Source organism: Anastrepha obliqua, chromosome 1 (assembly GCF_027943255.1).
Source record: "Anastrepha obliqua isolate idAnaObli1 chromosome 1, idAnaObli1_1.0, whole genome shotgun sequence".
Classification (NCBI taxonomy): domain Eukaryota; kingdom Metazoa; phylum Arthropoda; class Insecta; order Diptera; family Tephritidae; genus Anastrepha; species Anastrepha obliqua.
In genome coordinates, this window is record NC_072892.1 from 81,587,829 (window position 1) to 81,605,800 (window position 17,972).

The 17,972-nt window shown below is 38.0% G+C and overlaps 1 protein-coding gene across 1 annotated transcript; it reads right to left on the bottom strand.

Annotated features, from left to right (window-relative positions):
• Positions 1-357: 357 nt before the first annotated feature.
• LOC129235653 (uncharacterized) lies at positions 358-4,305 on the bottom strand. The gene is made up of 2 exons (XM_054869608.1): positions 4,291-4,305; positions 358-1,155 (listed from the first exon to the last, which is right to left on the bottom strand). Exons 1-2 carry the CDS (start codon positions 4,303-4,305, stop codon positions 358-360), a joined length of 813 nt encoding a protein of 270 aa, XP_054725583.1.
• Between the last annotated feature and the right edge of the window lie 13,667 nt (positions 4,306-17,972).

Below are 17,972 nucleotides of genomic sequence, written 5' to 3' on the forward strand. Positions count from 1 at the left end.
TGGCGGATTCGACGGCTCTGCTGGCCAAATAAGTCAGTTCGATGCAGTACCTGCTGGTGGTAGCAAAAAAGGAGGAAGCTCTTTGTGTTGGAAACCCAAGTCTAGATCAAGGTAGACTGGTGCGTTTTGTTATACTTAGCCAAAATTGCAGACGGTTGCTTATTTTCCCTACATAACCTTTTTCTCATGGCCTTTTTGTTATCATGGAAGGTAAACCCTTTTATACTCATTGCAGTATGAAAAATGTTAGCTCCGGAATCAAAAATGGGGTTTAAAATTATTCTAATTTATTATTATAATAATGCTATCATATTTACAACAATAATACAATTTAACTTAACTGGACAGAATTTATTCTCAACTGAGGATTTGGCTAGGTGGTAAATATGAATTCGATGCCGAATTGTCAAACTTTGTGACCGATTCGCCAACATTCTGCGATGGCCCCTCGACATCATTCGAAACAGCTCTCGCAAACGGCACTGATGCGGGAGAAGCAAAGTCCAAAACTGGTGCTACACCTTCGTTTGAGTATTGAGACTGGCCGTTCAAAGATTCGTATTGCGCTTGGATTGCTTGCTGCGCATGCGCTGCATCCTCTGGAGTGCGATACTTAACGAAGTGCACCTCCGGTCGATTCACGTTACTACTTTTCAGCGTCTGCAACGTATTAGCTAAATCAGCTATGTCAGGTTGTTTGCTAAGCACGTAAATAGCGGTTCGGTCATCGGTTGCTTGCTTAGCCAGCTGCAACACAGCATTGGTTAGGCCTTGATTTTCTGGTGCTTTAATAAAAACCACACGCAAGTTCTTCTTCATCGTTCCAGTCAGTTGCTCAAGGCCAATATCACTCTCGAACTCGTTATCAGGTGCAACATAACTGTAAAATTCTTTATTGTATTCGATTGATCCCGAGTGATAACTTAATCCTGCTCCACCACTGCTGTCATACATGCTTCCGGCATCAGTAGTGCTAAAGAGTCGGCCAAATCCACTGTTAGTTGAAGTGGTAACTCCACCAATGTGGTTGTTTGCTCCATTTCCGTTCGCGTAGGAACCTCCAAGGAGGGACCCTCCAATCTGAGCATCATGTCCAAGTGACTGGTAATTGTATCCCAAATTGTCCGCCGCTGCGTCAGCAACGAAGTAAAAAAGCTACAACAGAGAAACAGATGATAAAATTGATTGACATATCAAACACAAATAAAATTTCTACTTTAAATAACAAATTTTTAATGAAGATATTAGAGATCGCAAAAGTGGTGAGAAATCTCCGCTTATTAATATTCACAGTTCCACCTTTTTTACAAGTCGAACTCCACAACACCATTCGAACTCCAGAAATGCTTTTGATATTAACCTTCCTAAACGTTGTCGACCCCGAAATCGACAATCGAAACAGGGAAGGTGCTTCTATCCGACTTCTGACTATAAATACATATACGATTGGCGCTTACACCCTTTTTGGGTGTTTCGCGCGAACACCTCCTCCTATTCGTGGCATGTGTTCTTATGTTGTTCCACAAATAGAGGGACCTACAGTTTTAAGACGACTACGAACGTCAGATATGTTTTTATGAGGAGCTTTATCATGGCCGAAATACATTCGGAGGTTGGCCATTGCCTGTCGAGGAGTGACCACTTCATTTTGGTGTTTCTCGGAAACTGGAACCAGCGTACTCCGAATTCCGCACCAACTCATTCGGCTACGGCAGCTTTGAACTGCTGAATGTCCTTGTGAAATATAAGGCTGGCATCACCGAAGTACACTCAACAAATGAAAACAGCTCTTCTCAATGAATAGAAACACATCTAATATTTGTAGCGAAGAAGAACCTAGAAGCTCATGTCCCTCGATTAAGAAGGGGCGATAGCAGCCGACGGTATTTCGGCTGAGCTGAGCAAACAGCTAGTGGGACGCTTGTACCAGCTACTTAACGAAATTCGGATTGATCAATACATTCCAAAAGACAAGCATCTAAATGTACTCTGCCCATTCCGTGAGAAAGGTGATCCCACAGATTGCGCCAAATACCGCGTTTTAAGGTCCGCTTGACTGTAATGTGAGACAGATTATAGCGCATCATCAACAGCTTTATCTGTGTAGTAGCTAACTTGGAAAATCTACATTTGTTCACATTTTTACAGTTTCATAAAAAATCATGGACGAGCAGATCCGGATGCACATCCTTCTTATAGATTTTACATGCATTTTAAACAGTACGCAGAGAAGTTGCCGATACGGCGGAATCCAGGCTAACCGTATACGAATATGTAGAATGCTCTTCGAAACGGAAATACGTTTCAGACGTCTTCTTCAATCGGATGTTGCTTCTTTAGTTCGACTTCTTCAACCTGATGTTGATAATGGGAATCACCATGCCCCAGGATACAACAAACGTACGTAGATGATATTGACATCATTGACCTAAAGAGCCATCCGCGCAGTTTTCTCAAGCTTGAACAAGAAAGCGAAATAGGTTGGTCTAGCGCTGAACGAGGACAAGACAATGTATCTAATAGAAATACAAGTCACTGTTGGCAGCTATAGCTTTGAAGTTGTAAAGAACTGTGTTTACGTAGGAACCAGTATTAATTTCGGGTGCGATGATCAAAAATTTAGTTCTCATTATGTCCATTCTTTTCTGTAATTTATAGAAGATGAAAGTTTTTTGATCTCGGCCAAACCTGATAAGCAGTTGTAATTCCAAATAAGAAGAAGAAGATTGAATGGTATATGTAAACCAAGTAGGTTTTAAAGTTACAAACACTGGTAGGTATCAAAAAGGTAATGCTATTATTTACAAAAAATGCAAAAGCAGGTTATCATCGCCCATCTATAAGTAAATCAGCAACTAAAAATCCACCTCATCAAAACTACTACACTTATACTCTGTGCATTATTGCTATTGCATTTTGTTTGGGCACTGCTTCACTTGTTGAAAGTTATCATTATGCGAAAGGTGGGCGTTATTATTGTCCGAGTTTGCCCATTTGCAGTAGGCATTCAGCATGTCGCACTCACCGAATTTTATTCGCAAACTTTTTATAAAAAACCAATTTCTCATTGCCTAACTAAGCAAGCAACAACGCTGAAAATGTAGTCCAAATGAAAAATACATATAGTTTAAACCAATTTGGGTATGACTATCAGTTGTTTGATTGTTGGTTTGAAACATCAAATGATACGAAAGTGTTTCCTTACTCCAGCTTCAGCTTCTATAGATCAAGTTAAAAAACCTCTGTTAAAATAGAGATGGTAGGTGGAGACAGAATTTCACTGTTAAAAATATCTGTCTTGCCATCAGTGTAATAACATCATCTGCCATTTACAGCAATCTGATTAGCTCGATGCCATTTTGAAAATGAAATGTTAATGCGGCGCGGTGCCCACATGGAAAAACGGTATAAAGTCAAAACAGATATTACGACACATTTAGTAGAAGGCGTGGAGTAAAGCAGTCGCCTCTCGATAAGCAGTCGCTAGTTTCCGAGCGCATTTCTGCCATGAAAAACCACCCATCGTTCGGATCTCCGCATCAGTTAACTTTATACCGAACAAACGCAGTTTTTATTGCAGAATAGCACTTAACATCCACGCTCCATTGCGTGGTAGTATAGGTAAAATAGGTCTTTAGGAAACAAAGAAGCAGTTGAATTAAGATTTTGCAACCTCTACTGCGGCTGCCGTAGCTAAATGGATTGGTGTGTGACTACTATTTGAGAGAGCGTAGGTCCAAATCTCCGTACATGAAACAACAAAATGATAGAAACATTTTTTTCTAATAGGGGTCACTCCTCAGCAGGTAATGGCAAACCTCCGAGTGAATTTCTGCCGTGAAAAAGCTCCTCATAAAAAATATTTGCCGTTCGGAGTCGGTATAAAACTGAAAAATTTTCCATTTGTGGAGCAACATCTAGACGCACACCATAAATAGGAGGAGGAGCTCGGCCAAACACCTAACAGAAGTGTACGCGCCAATTATTTATTTATTTTTTTATTTTTAACTGCTTTTGTTCATTCACATACATACATCTGTATACTGAAACCGTTAAAGTGGCGAGTTTTAAGAGAAAATTTTCAATTTACAATTTGTAATTGCGCTGACAAACTTTTTAAATTGCACGTCCAAAATCGTTCCAAATATTTAAGCGTCAACTATAACTTAAATTCTTATCATACACTTGAATTTTTTAGAACCAGTAATTTTCCAATACACTTTCTATATATGCTTTTAACAATAGTTTTCCGTTCCTCAAACAACTTGGACACTTATGATATACACTTACGAGAAATCCGTACATCTTTCGGACGCAATATTGGCAGCCGTAACTAATCTGGCTCTTGTCTGAACTTAATTAAAGCTTACACTCGTTTAAGACATTAACCATCGATACGAGTATTTTATAGATGAAATGCAGCGAAGCTGAATAAACTTAAAAGGGTCATATAATAAAAGAGAAATAAAGATTGAAATAATTATTATGATTTTTGATGGCTGTGAAGATGCACGAGCAAAACTCACTCTCACGAAAAGTGTGTAAAGGCAAAGGAGACGTAACACAACTGAACTGAAAATATGTGTAATTACATGGAAGAAGTTAAACATATTACGAAGGAAATCATGCGAGCATTTTAACAGAGCGCTGAGCGTTGAAAGTCCATTTCTCATTCGAGTTAAAGTTAAATAATAAGACTATGAATAAGTTCGTGCGGTTTTTTTTCGAAATTTGAAATTTTATTGACGTAAAATGGTTACAAATTTAATATTCAAAGTATTGTCCATCGCTTAATACTACTTTTTCCCATCTTTCTGGCAATTCACGGATTCCCTTTGTGAAAAATTCGGTCGGTTTTGCCGCAATCCACGAATCGATCCATTTTTTGACTTCATCGTAATTACGGAAGTGCTGGTCAGCCAGGCCATGTTGCTTGATATTTTCAGGTCAAACTTTGTAGAGAAGAGATAGTAATCGGATGGCGCAAGGTCTGGACTATACGGCGGGTGGGGTAGGACATCCCATTTGAGCGTTTCTAAGTATATTTTGACCACTTGTGCAACATGTGGCCGAGCATTGTCATGTTGCAAAATAACTTTGTCGTGTCTATCGGCGTATTGCGGCCGTTTTTCTCGCAGTGCTCGGCTCAAACGCATCAATTGTCGTCGGTAGACATCCCCCGTAATCGTTTCATTCGGTTTCAGTAGCTCATAATACACAACACCCAGCTGGTCCCACCAGATACACAGCATAACCTTCAGGCCATGAATATTCTGCGCCGACGTCGATGTTGAAGCATGGCCAGGGTATCCATACGTTGCCCGACGTTTTGGATTGTCGTAATGGACCCACTTTTCATCGCCAGTCACAATTCGATGCAAAAAACCCTTTCTTTTGTGCCGTTGAAGCAGTTGTTCGCATGCCATAAAACGGCGTTCAACGTCTCTTGGCTTCAATTCATACGGCACCCAATGGCCTACCTTTCGGATCATTCCCATGGCTTTTAAACGTTTGGAAATGGTTGATTGATCAACTCCCAAAGTTTTTGCAACCTCTTCTTGCGTTTGAGCCGGATCTTGATCGAGAAATTCCTCCAATTCGGTATCCATGAACTTTGGCGGCGCACCCTCGCGTTCTTCGTCTTCCAAGCCAAAATCACCACTTTTAAAGCGTGCAAACCACTTCTGGCACGTTCGCTCAGCTAGAGCATGCTCACCATAAACTTCCACCAAGATACGATGACTTTCGGCTGCTTTTTTCTTCATATTAAAATAATGAAGAAGAATTCCCCGCAAAAACACATTATTTGGCACGAAATTCGACATTTTCAAGTGTGGTAAAAATATTGTTGTTTACGCTTCAAATAAAAAACTTATACTGACGTTTGTGCCTTACGACAGTAGCTCTCCAATGAATGTTTGGAAATGTGGATCGATGGAATAATAATCAAGTTACGCCATCTGTTGTAAAACCGCACGAACAAAAACTCAAAGGAGAACAAATATGGGACCGTTAAATAGCTATCAAGGCGAATTCGGCTGAAATTAACACAAAGTTTGACCTGAAAATATCAAGCCATTACAGCTAATGGTTGTGACTATACATTTTGTTGAATATCTTTCGTACAATAAATATTATAGGCCCTTACAATTTAGTTTGTTAGAATCGAATTGGTCAAATAGTTTCACGCTTTCATGCTTCTATTAGACAGCCTGTATAAAGACAGTAAGCCTAAATAAAGTTGGTGCTTTCCATTTCAATTCAACCGGGCTATTCGGGTCATGTTCTTCGATTTCGATGTAACTCAAATATGTTGCTCTCTGGTCAAAATAATGAGACACGTATTTTTTTTTCGCCCGAAAAACATTTTTTTCATGAGTTATCGGCAATTTTGTTTTTCGGCTCAAATTCGATTTTTTTTAATTATGTAAGAAAAAATTTTTTTTAAATGCCCATAACTTAGTCAAAAATGAACCGATTTTAATAATTCTGGGTTCAAAATGATCGTAATTACTTACACGAGCGACTTCATGTAGAAACAATTGCAAAAAAGTAGTTGAAAATTTTTTATTTAGCAAAAAAGAAAAAAAATTTAAATTTTTTCGAAATTCAATATTTCAAAAAGTGTATTTTTGTTTTTTTTATAACTTTTTTTAAATCAAAAGGACATCTCAAACTTTAATTGAGCTGAATGCCTAGTAGCTAAAATGCGTTGTTTTTGAGTAATGAATTTTTGAGTAAAAAAACCTGTTTCGCCCTTTTTGTTTTTTGCAAAATAAAAAATGTTCAACTACCTTTATGCAACTGTTTCTACATGAAACCGCTCGTATAAGTAATGACGATCATTTTGAACCCAAAATTATTAAAATCGGTTCATTTTTGACTAAGTTATGAGCATTTAAAAAAAATGGGATACGGATAACAAATGGGCAAAGAGAATCCTAGAATGGACACCACGAGAAGGCAAGAGAAAAATTGGAAGACCGCTCACAAGATGGAGCGATAACACTAAAAGAATAACGGCGAATTTGATAAAAACAGCACAAGACAGATAAAAGTGGATATCAATGGAGGAGGCCTATGTTCAACAGTGGAGGCAAACACATCCATGGTAATGATGATGGTGAATGCCATTTAAAACTTGTAGATAAGTATGAAGAAGAGTAAGATTCTTAAAAAAATAATTGTGGTTTTCCTTTTTATAGTTACTCGTATTCACAGGAGCCTGCACAGATACCAGAGCCTCACAGCATTAATGAAGAAAAGCCTTGATAAGGACAAGTAAGAATATTAGAAATAATAAGGCGTAAAAACGCCCTCTATCTTCTGGGAGATATTCTAAATGATAATTGACGTTTGTAATGTGCATTCCAATTCCATGGATTTTAGCCCGGTTAGATGTTTTGCATGACCTATCAGCCAACATAAAATACTAAACAGTTTTTTCTACCAGCCATTGCCCTTTAGCAACCAAGCACACACCTTCGATCATACTCGTATTTCTATAATGAAAACGCTTCCTCAAAGGCACTTTTTTAATATAGAATTTTCAAAGATATGCGGTCTTAAAAATATCGTCCAATGCCCAATAGAGAAACCTAATTACTGTTCTGGTTAACGCGTATACATATATATATGTATGTAGGCAAACACACGAACCGGCAGACAGCTAAAGGAACGCAATTAGATTTCCCAATGCAAAATATAGTGTAGCTAAATTATTATAATTTTTTTGTTGAAATTTTGCAATATACATATATTTATATAAATTTCCATACATAAACTTAAATACATTTGGCGCGTACATATTTTGTTTAGTGTTTTACCGAGCTCAACCTCGTCTTTGTGGCGCCTTTCTTGACGTTTTTTTTTTCACAAATAGAAGTTTCCTCAGGTTTATGCCACCTCCGAGCGTTAGATGGGTTTTGGTGAGAGGCTTTTTCACGGTACAAATACATTAGGAGGTTTTGCCATTGCCTGCCGAGGGGCGAACGCTAGTACAAAATACCTCTTCCATCATTTGAAGTTAGGAGTTTTGGTGAGTTTCGAACCCGAGTTTGTCTACGGTGGTCACCGAATATCATTACATGCATAAAAAGTTATAAAAAAAGGCGCGAGTCGCTTTTAAACTAGTGAAATAAGAAATGCCACTGGCATTTTACACATAATCGATTCGCTAATTATATGATGACGCAAACTTTAAGGTGTAAACGAATGAATATACATATATTTATATTTCATAACCAAAAGTCGCTCAAACAATAGACACACAAAGGTCGCTAATAAAAAAGTCGGAGAAGAAAAAGTAAAACTATCAAATGAAATGGCACAGAAAGAGAAAAGAAATAGTAAAAGAAATATCTGCCCGCAACATTTATAAACATTAAAAAAGTCATTGGGTAAATCTCGAAAGCGAAGCAACAAGCTTCAAAGTGTCTCAACTTGCCTCCCCAACGCTTTGCAGGGTTTGCATGCACGAGTATGTAAATAATTAATTAAAAAAATACTAATTTGCATCTGCACGAACGGCGCACGTTGGAGTCTCTGATATCGGAATTCAATGTCAAATTTCTCTTTTATGCTTTTAACAAAGAAGAGAAAAAACATAGGGAGTTAATGACAAAAACATTTCAACATGCATATACATATGTATGTATGTGTCAAAGTATTCGCTGTTACTATGAAATAATACAACTTTTTCATTTGAAAATTGCTTTAAGAAGCTATACGAAGAACGCTTTGTGGACATTCTGGTTGAATTAAGCCCATTACGGTTCAGTTGAGGCGACTTCTATTTACTATAGTTAATTAAATGTACAATAAACTCTGTAAATATTTGAGATTTTGTGAATAACAAACGTTGCCTCAACTATTAAATTGTAGTTTATTTTGTGTAAATTGCAAACCAACTTCACCGAGCTGAATACAAGTTCATAAACTAAGCTCATACGCACTTTACATACATACGTACATATGTACATTTCCTGAAAATAGAGAACATTTTGTCGTCTAGACTCTAGAGTTTGCCGATACACATTTCGAGCAAACCACAATTATTACCTAAATTCTTGTCCTTCAGCTCAACAGGGTTTGGCATTAAATTTCAACAATTACTTCAAGACATTGTAGGTGTTTACGCTCTTATTGCCGAAATAGATCTACATATAGATACCTATACTAATGTATACACTGGCAAAATAATTTATGTGAATTCTCTTGCATGTGTGCCAATGTATGTAAGAATTTAAATGGTGTTTAGTGGAGATACAAGAACAATTTGCCGAAGAGTTTACAATAAGTAAATAAGTTTAAGCCACAGCCACAGGTATTTACTCCCAAGTATTTGGTATGTATGTTGCATGCTTGTTGCTGTTGAAGGAGACCCGCATATATGTATGTTTGTATAAGTATGAGAGTTCGAAGCCAGGAAGAAGCCACATTGGCTCGCATAGACTCCTACAATCTGATAAGCCCTGAAAACTTAATCGACGCCATGATGACTTCAAAGTATGCGTGCGATAAGATTTCCTTTACAATCAGCGATATGCGACGTGCATTAAAGCATGTAAAAGTGAGTGAAACAACTGTCCACGAAGTCAGCGGCAGCTAACCAGGTGATATGAAACCAACAAATGGACTCTTGAAGTCGTCATTAGACAAGTATGGTGGGAGAGGGCAGATAAGCTCAACTGGAGTGTTTTTTTTTTTAAATAAACAAAATAGTGGAAAGATTAAAATACTGGCACCTTTCGGCGGACTACATAAGAATAGTAACTGACACTAGTGCTCAAACCACCCCAAATGGGTTTTCTTACTGGAATGGTATCTTACCGGGAAGGTACTTAGACGGTAGAAGGTTTAGATCTCACACTGACGGGTTAAAGGCTTTCGATGTTTCCTCCTAGTAAAAACAAACTATAAAAACTCCTAGAAGAGCACTAACAGAAAATGGCCACTTGCAATGTGTGGCGACTGGACTGAGGTATCAAGACTAAGTTATGTAGAAGAAACTATATATATATTTATATAATTGGCGCTTACACCCTTTTTGAGTGCTTGACCGAAGAAAATTCTCCTTATTTACAATACATGGATTTCGAATCCCTACATCTTGAAATTGCTATCATCACTAGTCAATGGTTAACGGATAAGAATAATTACATATATGCTTTCTATCGTCTTGAATATCTTGCATTACAAGTTTCATACATACGCACCTATCCCTTATGAATCGATTCCACATTGTAGTCCTATAAAAGGCCAATGCATAAGCATAATCAAGAGAATAAGCTTGTTGCTGTAGCAGCTTACAAAACCTTGCTCATAGCGGTGAAAACATCAGTTGTACATAGTTATCGTCAATATAATGGAATAGTAGATTCAGGAAACGAGCAGTGTGATCAGAGGCAGATGAAAGCTAATGAGAAAATTTAAATGGCCATGTGAGGACGTGGTTGGTGTTGCGTCGGATACCTTAAGTTCAGTATGACGGAAACAATTCTAGGAGTTTAACCTACAGAAATATCTAACAATTGCCTCAACAAGGTAGTTTTAGCTCTTCCCCTACAATGTTTGTTGAGTGGACTTCGGTGACGGCTAGCAGAGGAGATATTTTGTAAAAGAGAAATGGATTATCGGTGTTGTCGTTCTTGGCCTGTTTGTATTCCACCAGGTCTAGTGGGGGTTTAATATAAGGGTAGATCTCGTCAAAAAAATGGATAAAGAAATAGATAAATATATCTTCTAATTTACTTAGGAGTTTGCTCCGCTTCCAGCATGTATAACCCCAGCAGATACTCATTGAGCATGATGTTAAGATCCTTAATAGAAAGAATGCCTGCATCATTATGTAGGTGGTGTTCAGGGGACATCAAAAATGTTGCAGCCAGATAATTTCGTCCACCACATCCTATTAGTCCTCGCCGCTCAGATGGGCATTGCGTAGTTTAGATCTGTTCCCTAGTAACTTTTATTTGACTTTGCTCCCTTCTCGGCATATGGCGTAAGGAAAGATTTACATGTTAAAAAACGACTCGCTAAACAATTATTTTTCCGCTGTCTAATCGGTATCTTTAGAAATTCCGAACATGAACTTTCAGAATTTTTCTGTTCACGTGGGATTGACGAACGACAACATGGTTGTGTCAATCAACAATCTGCCGAAGGCGAATGTTACTTACGTGAAACCACCTGAAATCAGCAGGGAGATAATGAAGATGTGGTGGACTTTCAGAGAGCCATTTAGGATATCATACATAGAGTATGTGTACGGCCAAATGACCGTACACTTGATTTAGTTGTAGATAAAAGCTTAGCGCTTACGACCGGGATCACCACAGTCGTAAGAGGGGTGGCCCCAGTGTACATTCCATCAGAAGAATATACCTCCAAATTGTATTTCTTATCTTTATATTTTATATTTATATATATTTATATATTAATGCATTTAAAAATTCTAGGCAGACTGGGATTTCAAGCCATGTGAAGACAACAACGTGTGAAGAGTCGGTGAAAGGCAACGGATTGATTGACAATAGTGTGCTGACAGAAATAAGCACTTCCACCACTGATCCTTATGTAGCTTGTATGAGGACCGAAGTTGATAGCCAAGTTAGTATTCTGCTTTCGCCGGCTGAGATTCAGACTTCTTAGCTCTCGCTTTTTTGCTGCACTTGCGAAAAGCGGATATAACGAAAAGGTAATTCAGCCATTTGTCGGTCTCCATTCCCCTTCACCTAATCTTTCTACAATATACCCAACAATTTTTATGATAAATCTTTTTCGTCCATTTTTTATAAAAATATATTTCATTTTATATCAAAAATCTTAATTTAAAGTTCGAAACTTTGTTGAACATTTATACAATATACATTTTATATGGAAGAAATCGCTCTACAACGTAAGCAAAAAAAATTGTTGAAAATCGAAGCGATTTCTGAAAAACACTTACACAAACTTAAGCTTTATTATACAAAAATTTAAAAGGCTACAAAACTACATATTTAGGTGTAGAATTTTGATTCATAACAAACGAACCATATTAAAAAATGGAAAATATTCTTTCCACAAAAATTGGAGTACATGCATATTTATACATTAAAGTTTACATATATACATAAGTACATAAATACATTTTAATATTTAGGAATGTTACGCATAAAAAAATTCGGTAGTTCGCAGCAATTGTACTTCGACCTAATGGTCTCTTGTGTCTTCTACTCATCATCAGGATAGAGCTAGGTTGGATTGAGCGTATGTGCCTTTCCTCTGGCTGCAGTTGGCCAAGATGTCTCAATCTTGTCCGCGCTATAGCGCTGCATTCCAGGAGAAGCGACACTGGACTTTCCTGGGATTGGTCGCAGAAACGACAAGAGTCTGTAGACCAAATCCCGAGCATGCGTAGATGACTTCACAGTCTGCAGTGGCCTGTGAAGATGCCCGTGAGCATTCTCGGATTATCCTTGGGGAGAGTTATGAGTTGTTTAAACCTATTTTGGTTATACCCTCCCCGTAAGGATTTCGCCTGGCGTAGCTCCATAGTTCGATGCCAGCAAACCCCCCTTAGCCCTAGCTCTTCACTCCTAAGCTAAGGCGTCCGCTTCTTTGTTCACAGGTATACTCCTGTGTCCTGGGACACAAATTAGCCGGATGCAGTTGTTCATCCCTAGTAGGTTAAGTTCCTCGATACACTCACATACCAGTAAGGATCTGATCTAACAGGACGATAGGGCCATGAGTGCCGCCTGACTGTCACTCAGAATGGCGATTCGCTCATTCCGGAAATTCCTGTCTAAGTTTATCTCTGCACATAGACAGATCGCATACAGCTACGCTTGGAAGATGCATGGAAAACTGTCCATCAGCACATATCGTTTGGTTATGGGGCCGTAAATTCCAGCGCCTATACCTTCTGGGGTCTTCGAGCCATATGTGTATCAGTGCAGGGTACACTCCTAGAGTTTCTTTTCAAATGCAGGTATACTTCAATTCAACTTATTGTACAGTTCAATTCTGAACTTCTTTGAATTTGATCACTTTAGTTATATCATCTCTGGGTAGCTGTGTAAGTGGGAGCTGCAGCTTTTCCACTTCCATGTTTAGATGACATCCTTTTTCCTCTCTCGAAGCCTTCCCTGGGTGCGCTTGGCTGATTTCTGAATGACTATAAGTAGCGGTGCGAGCTCAAGCATCAAATCCATCGCAACTGTATGACAGGTTCACATCACTCCACATGCTAAGCGCTGAAGTTTAGTTAACGCTGCCCCCACTGTCGAGAGAGTGAGTCTCGAGGCCCAAGCAACCGCTCCGTATGCCACCATTGGTCTTTTTATCATGATGTACATTCTTCTCAGGATTCTTGGGTTAAAGCCCCAAGATTTTCCTGCTAGTCGTTTGCAGATCGTGAGAGCTTTTGTTGCCTTGGACAGGGTTGCGTTAGTATGCTTTTTCCACTTAAGCCAAGACAAGGCCAAGATACTTAACTTCGCTGACCAAATCAATAGCAATCCCGTCTAATCTAACCTCTTTCATTCCTGGGAAGCCTCTTTTCCTGGACGGATTATGTCCAGACCAACCCCATCACACCATTTTCTGTCTGGTTTAAAGTTCTTTGCAGTACATCGCAAAAAGTGTTCTCGAACCTGCCTCCCGTTATAATTCCAACCTCGTCCGCGTTTCCCTGACAGCGGATTCCATTGCCCGTTTCCATCTATCCTTGTTTGTAGCAGGGACTTTATCCATTTGCAGATGGCTCTCTGCACGTTTCTTTTTTCTAGTGCCTGGCATACCCCTAAGTGAGAGGCGTTGTAAAAAGTTTCTTCGATATCGAGGAAGGCACAGAGAACTTTTCCTCACAGTCAAAAGCACTCTGGATTTCCATACATAGCTGATACAGCGCTGTAACCGTAGACCTTCATAAGATTGAAAAGTTGTGGGCTTAAGGAGTCACCTTGCCGTATTCCAGTAGCGCAATTTATACTTTTAGTATGTTTACCATTTACTGTTATTTTTGTTGAGCACGTGGGATAAGATCGCTGATGATTTGTCGAGGCGCCTTTCTTTCTTTTAATATTTGCAGTGCATCCTGAAGTTTGATGCAATCAAACGCTTTTTTAAGATCAACAAAACACATAAAACCAAGATTACCGAACTCGATTGACTTTTCCATTATTTGTCCATGGTGGACCTGTTTTTACGAAAGCCTTGCTGCTCCTCTTGTTCTTGCAAGTAAAGACGGAGTTGGGACAACAAAATCTTAGTGAAAAGCTTTTAAACTGAGCTTAGCAGGGTTATACCATGCTTATTCTGTGGATTATCTTTGCCTTTTTTAAAAATCAGTATCGTAACGCTTGATTTCCATTCTTGGCAAAGCCTATAATAAAAGATAAAGAAGAAGAAGAAAATATTCGAAGTAACTTAATTATTTGAACACAAGTGTATATTTGCTTAGCAAAAATATTAGTTTGGGGAAAAAGAAATCCATTATTTTTGCGCAAATGGCTTAAAACTATTTGATATTTAACTCTTGGGCGATGCTACGACTACTAACATGCCGGCCAACTTCGATTATGTAATATTATCGGCATTTTCTTTAAAATCAAAAATTCCTGAACGGATCGACGAAACCAAAATTGCATGTAACTAACAATTACAGTATCGGCCCCATAAACTTTATTCACAATTTGAGCGGTCTGGCTCGCATTTCACATTTTCCAAAGAAAAAACTGTAAAATTTTTGTTGACACCCTGTAACTCACAACTGAGTGGAACAAACAAAAAACAGCAAACGAATTTTTTTAGTATAAAATGTCACTTTGTCTGCCGAGAAATAGTGAATTTCGTTTTCTGGGAATCCATGTAATTAGACTCATCACAACCTCAAGTTTCTTCCACGTACTGTTCACATTCACATTTTTTTTTTAATTTATTAAATACTTCTGAGAGCTATCAAATGTAGATATTGGCCGCTCACTTATCTTTCTTACTACGATGTAACATTTCTCAATACGCAATTCCGGGTAATAACCATTCCAAACAATTATTGTGTTCCTTAACCGCTCTTCCTCCCCTTTTTTGTGTGTAATTGTATCATAAGAGAAGTCGCCTGTACCTGTATGTCTCAATGAGCCCCTCTTTCGAGCTCCTTCGAGGCAGTCAATTAACCTAACTTAACCGATAACAACACAAGACGTCACCAAATTCACCCTAAAAAACTGACCTTTCATTGGATTTAGTGAAATGAAGGCTTACACATCATTGAGCTCTGTTATGGTCTGCAAGAAATTAACATACAATACAAACACGTACAAAACTGTGCTCTTGTGCTGGTGAAATGTTATGAACAGAAGCTTATTCAAGCGAAACCATTCCAATTGATTCTACACGCACTCATACATACATACATTTGTGTATATTTCATACTGGTAGTTAATATTATTATGAATCAACAATTTGCTTTTCCTATTGCTGCCATTCTCATATTTCCACCAGTATACTTGGCATTTATTCGAAATACTCATACGAGTATGTACGGATATACATATGTAGGTATGTCTGTTTGTCGGTACATTTAAACACAAGTGCACAAATACACACATATGGCTATGTGCTAAAGGAGGGTGATCTATGCTCGGGCTCGTATTGTCCTTTTTTAGGTGTACTCGTAATGGTAACGTGTTTTGTTTGTCATTCATCAAGTTGAAAGCTGAAAGTCCTTTTGTTCCAAAACATTGTCAACCGCTTGTCTCAACACCATCAGTTGAACAGCAGTAGTCAGTCAGTTGGTTAGGCAAAGCGTTGCAGCCATTTTTGCACAGTTAAGTCTTATACAGAATATAACGGTTCCTAAATGTATCTCCGTTTTTGTTCTGCTCAGCACAGCAGGGCGTTACACACTGCTGCAAAATAAATATATAAGTGCACATACATACATACATATGTGTTCATTTTATTTAATTTCACTTGTACTAAATGTGTTATGACATAATAAAATGTTTCATGGGGATTTGCAGACACTCGTCAAACGCACGCTAGCCCATATATCCTAAAAGCTAGGGATGTGATTGTTTTCGAATTTTACAACCCCGAGATATCGGAATTTAGATATTCATTATTTTGCAACAACTTAACCCGAAAAAATGGAACCAATTTTGTTTGAGAAACTCTCCTACCACATAATAAATAATAAAAAGACAAAATAGGATTTAAATATACCTTTTTATTTGAAGTGAAAATTCAGCCCTATCATGCAATTCATCGTAGACTTCTTTTCGTAGAAACTAAGAAATTGTAATCATACAATTCGAATAGTTGCGAACGTACATTCGAAATTCGTAGAGTAGCATTCACCAAATGCACTCGTAACGTCAAATCGTAAAGTTTCGTAAAATTTTCTACGACGACGTTTGACTAACGGACAAAAATTAGAACGAGTAATAAAAAGAGGATTTAAAAGGAAACAAATAAAAAAGCTGTAAAATGTAAGTCCCATATTAACTAAACTATAAATAAAAATAAATTTTTGAAGTAAATGTACTTTTATGTGACTTCCACAGGTGTAAAGTTGTAACAACACGGCACTAGTATGCCCCTTTGTTGGAGCTAATAAAGGAGAAATCAATCATGGCATTGATACTGTAGTAGCCCTTCCGGTTGTAGTAGAGCAATTTTTCTTTAGTGGGCGAAATAATTTTTATGTGCGTCCCATCTACACATAAAATTATGCCAGGAAATCTATATTTTTGATAGCATTCCATCTTGCTTTGCCGTTTTTCATTAGCACTCATGTCGCGATTTTCCCGCTGAGGGCATAATCGTATTTGTAGTGACACCAGTACGTCTTTTAGTACATAGGTAAATGTCCACTGCCCCATTGGCACGTCGAAATCTTTGCCAACTCCGTGCTGATAGCCGCGAGATACAGTAAAACAGAGGATAGTCAGAGAACTGGAGTTATAGTCGATAGTAAATGCAGCTTATTTAACCGGTAATTTTTGATAAACCTGAGCAAACAAAAAGACGAGCACTTACATTGGTTCGTCCATATCGTTAGGGTTGCTTGCATCTCTCAATATTTTTCACTCAATTCTGAGACTCCGTTTGTTTCTCTCACTTTCCTTCTCCATTAACACAGTCGCAGATGTCAACGAATACATTTTAATTTGAAACTTCAGCTAACTTGACAAAAAACTTAAAGATTATTTGCTAAATAAATTGTCTTGTTTACATTGAAGTGAGCTGTTGTCAAAATATCAAAATTTGACATTTGAGTTTGGCAGCATTTTTTCGTGTTCACATAGAACCCACGACTACAATTTTATCGTATTCGTAGTAGACATTCGTTTTCGAAGATTTGCTACGACGGATTCTATGATAGCGCTGATTATTTTATTAGTAATTCAACAAAAGTCAATAGTTGAATTTCTATGCATTTAATAATACTTTAGCGTGCAGGTATCTGATAAACCAACTACGTAGAACAGATCTCTTTTGGTCGTAGTGCGTAGTAGCCTAATAATAATAACTACATAAGTATGTCGAATAAAGATCAATGCAAAAAACTTAAAAATAGAGGCGAAGTCTTCTGACTCCGTTTTGTGTGGTATAAAACTTGAAATGATTATAGTAAGTAAGAATTGACTTGCATTTGATACAACACGAATATTAATATTTTAAAGAGTTGAATATTGTGCTTGTCATTGTTACCTCTATTTTGCTTGAAGAGGCATTTTCTGTCTTCAATTCATTTGCTTCATAAGAAATTCCAAATCTCGAAAATCCTGAAATTGTTGGCAAATAATCTCGGGAGTCCGAGACTGCCATCTCTGCTACATACATACACGTGTATGCATGTATGTATATGCACAACCACTCTTAAACGAAATAAATAACGGTTCATAGAAGCATGTGTACCCTGGCCGTTTCGGCAACCTGTTAGAAGGGTTGGGTTAGGTTGGGTGTGCATCCACACCAGA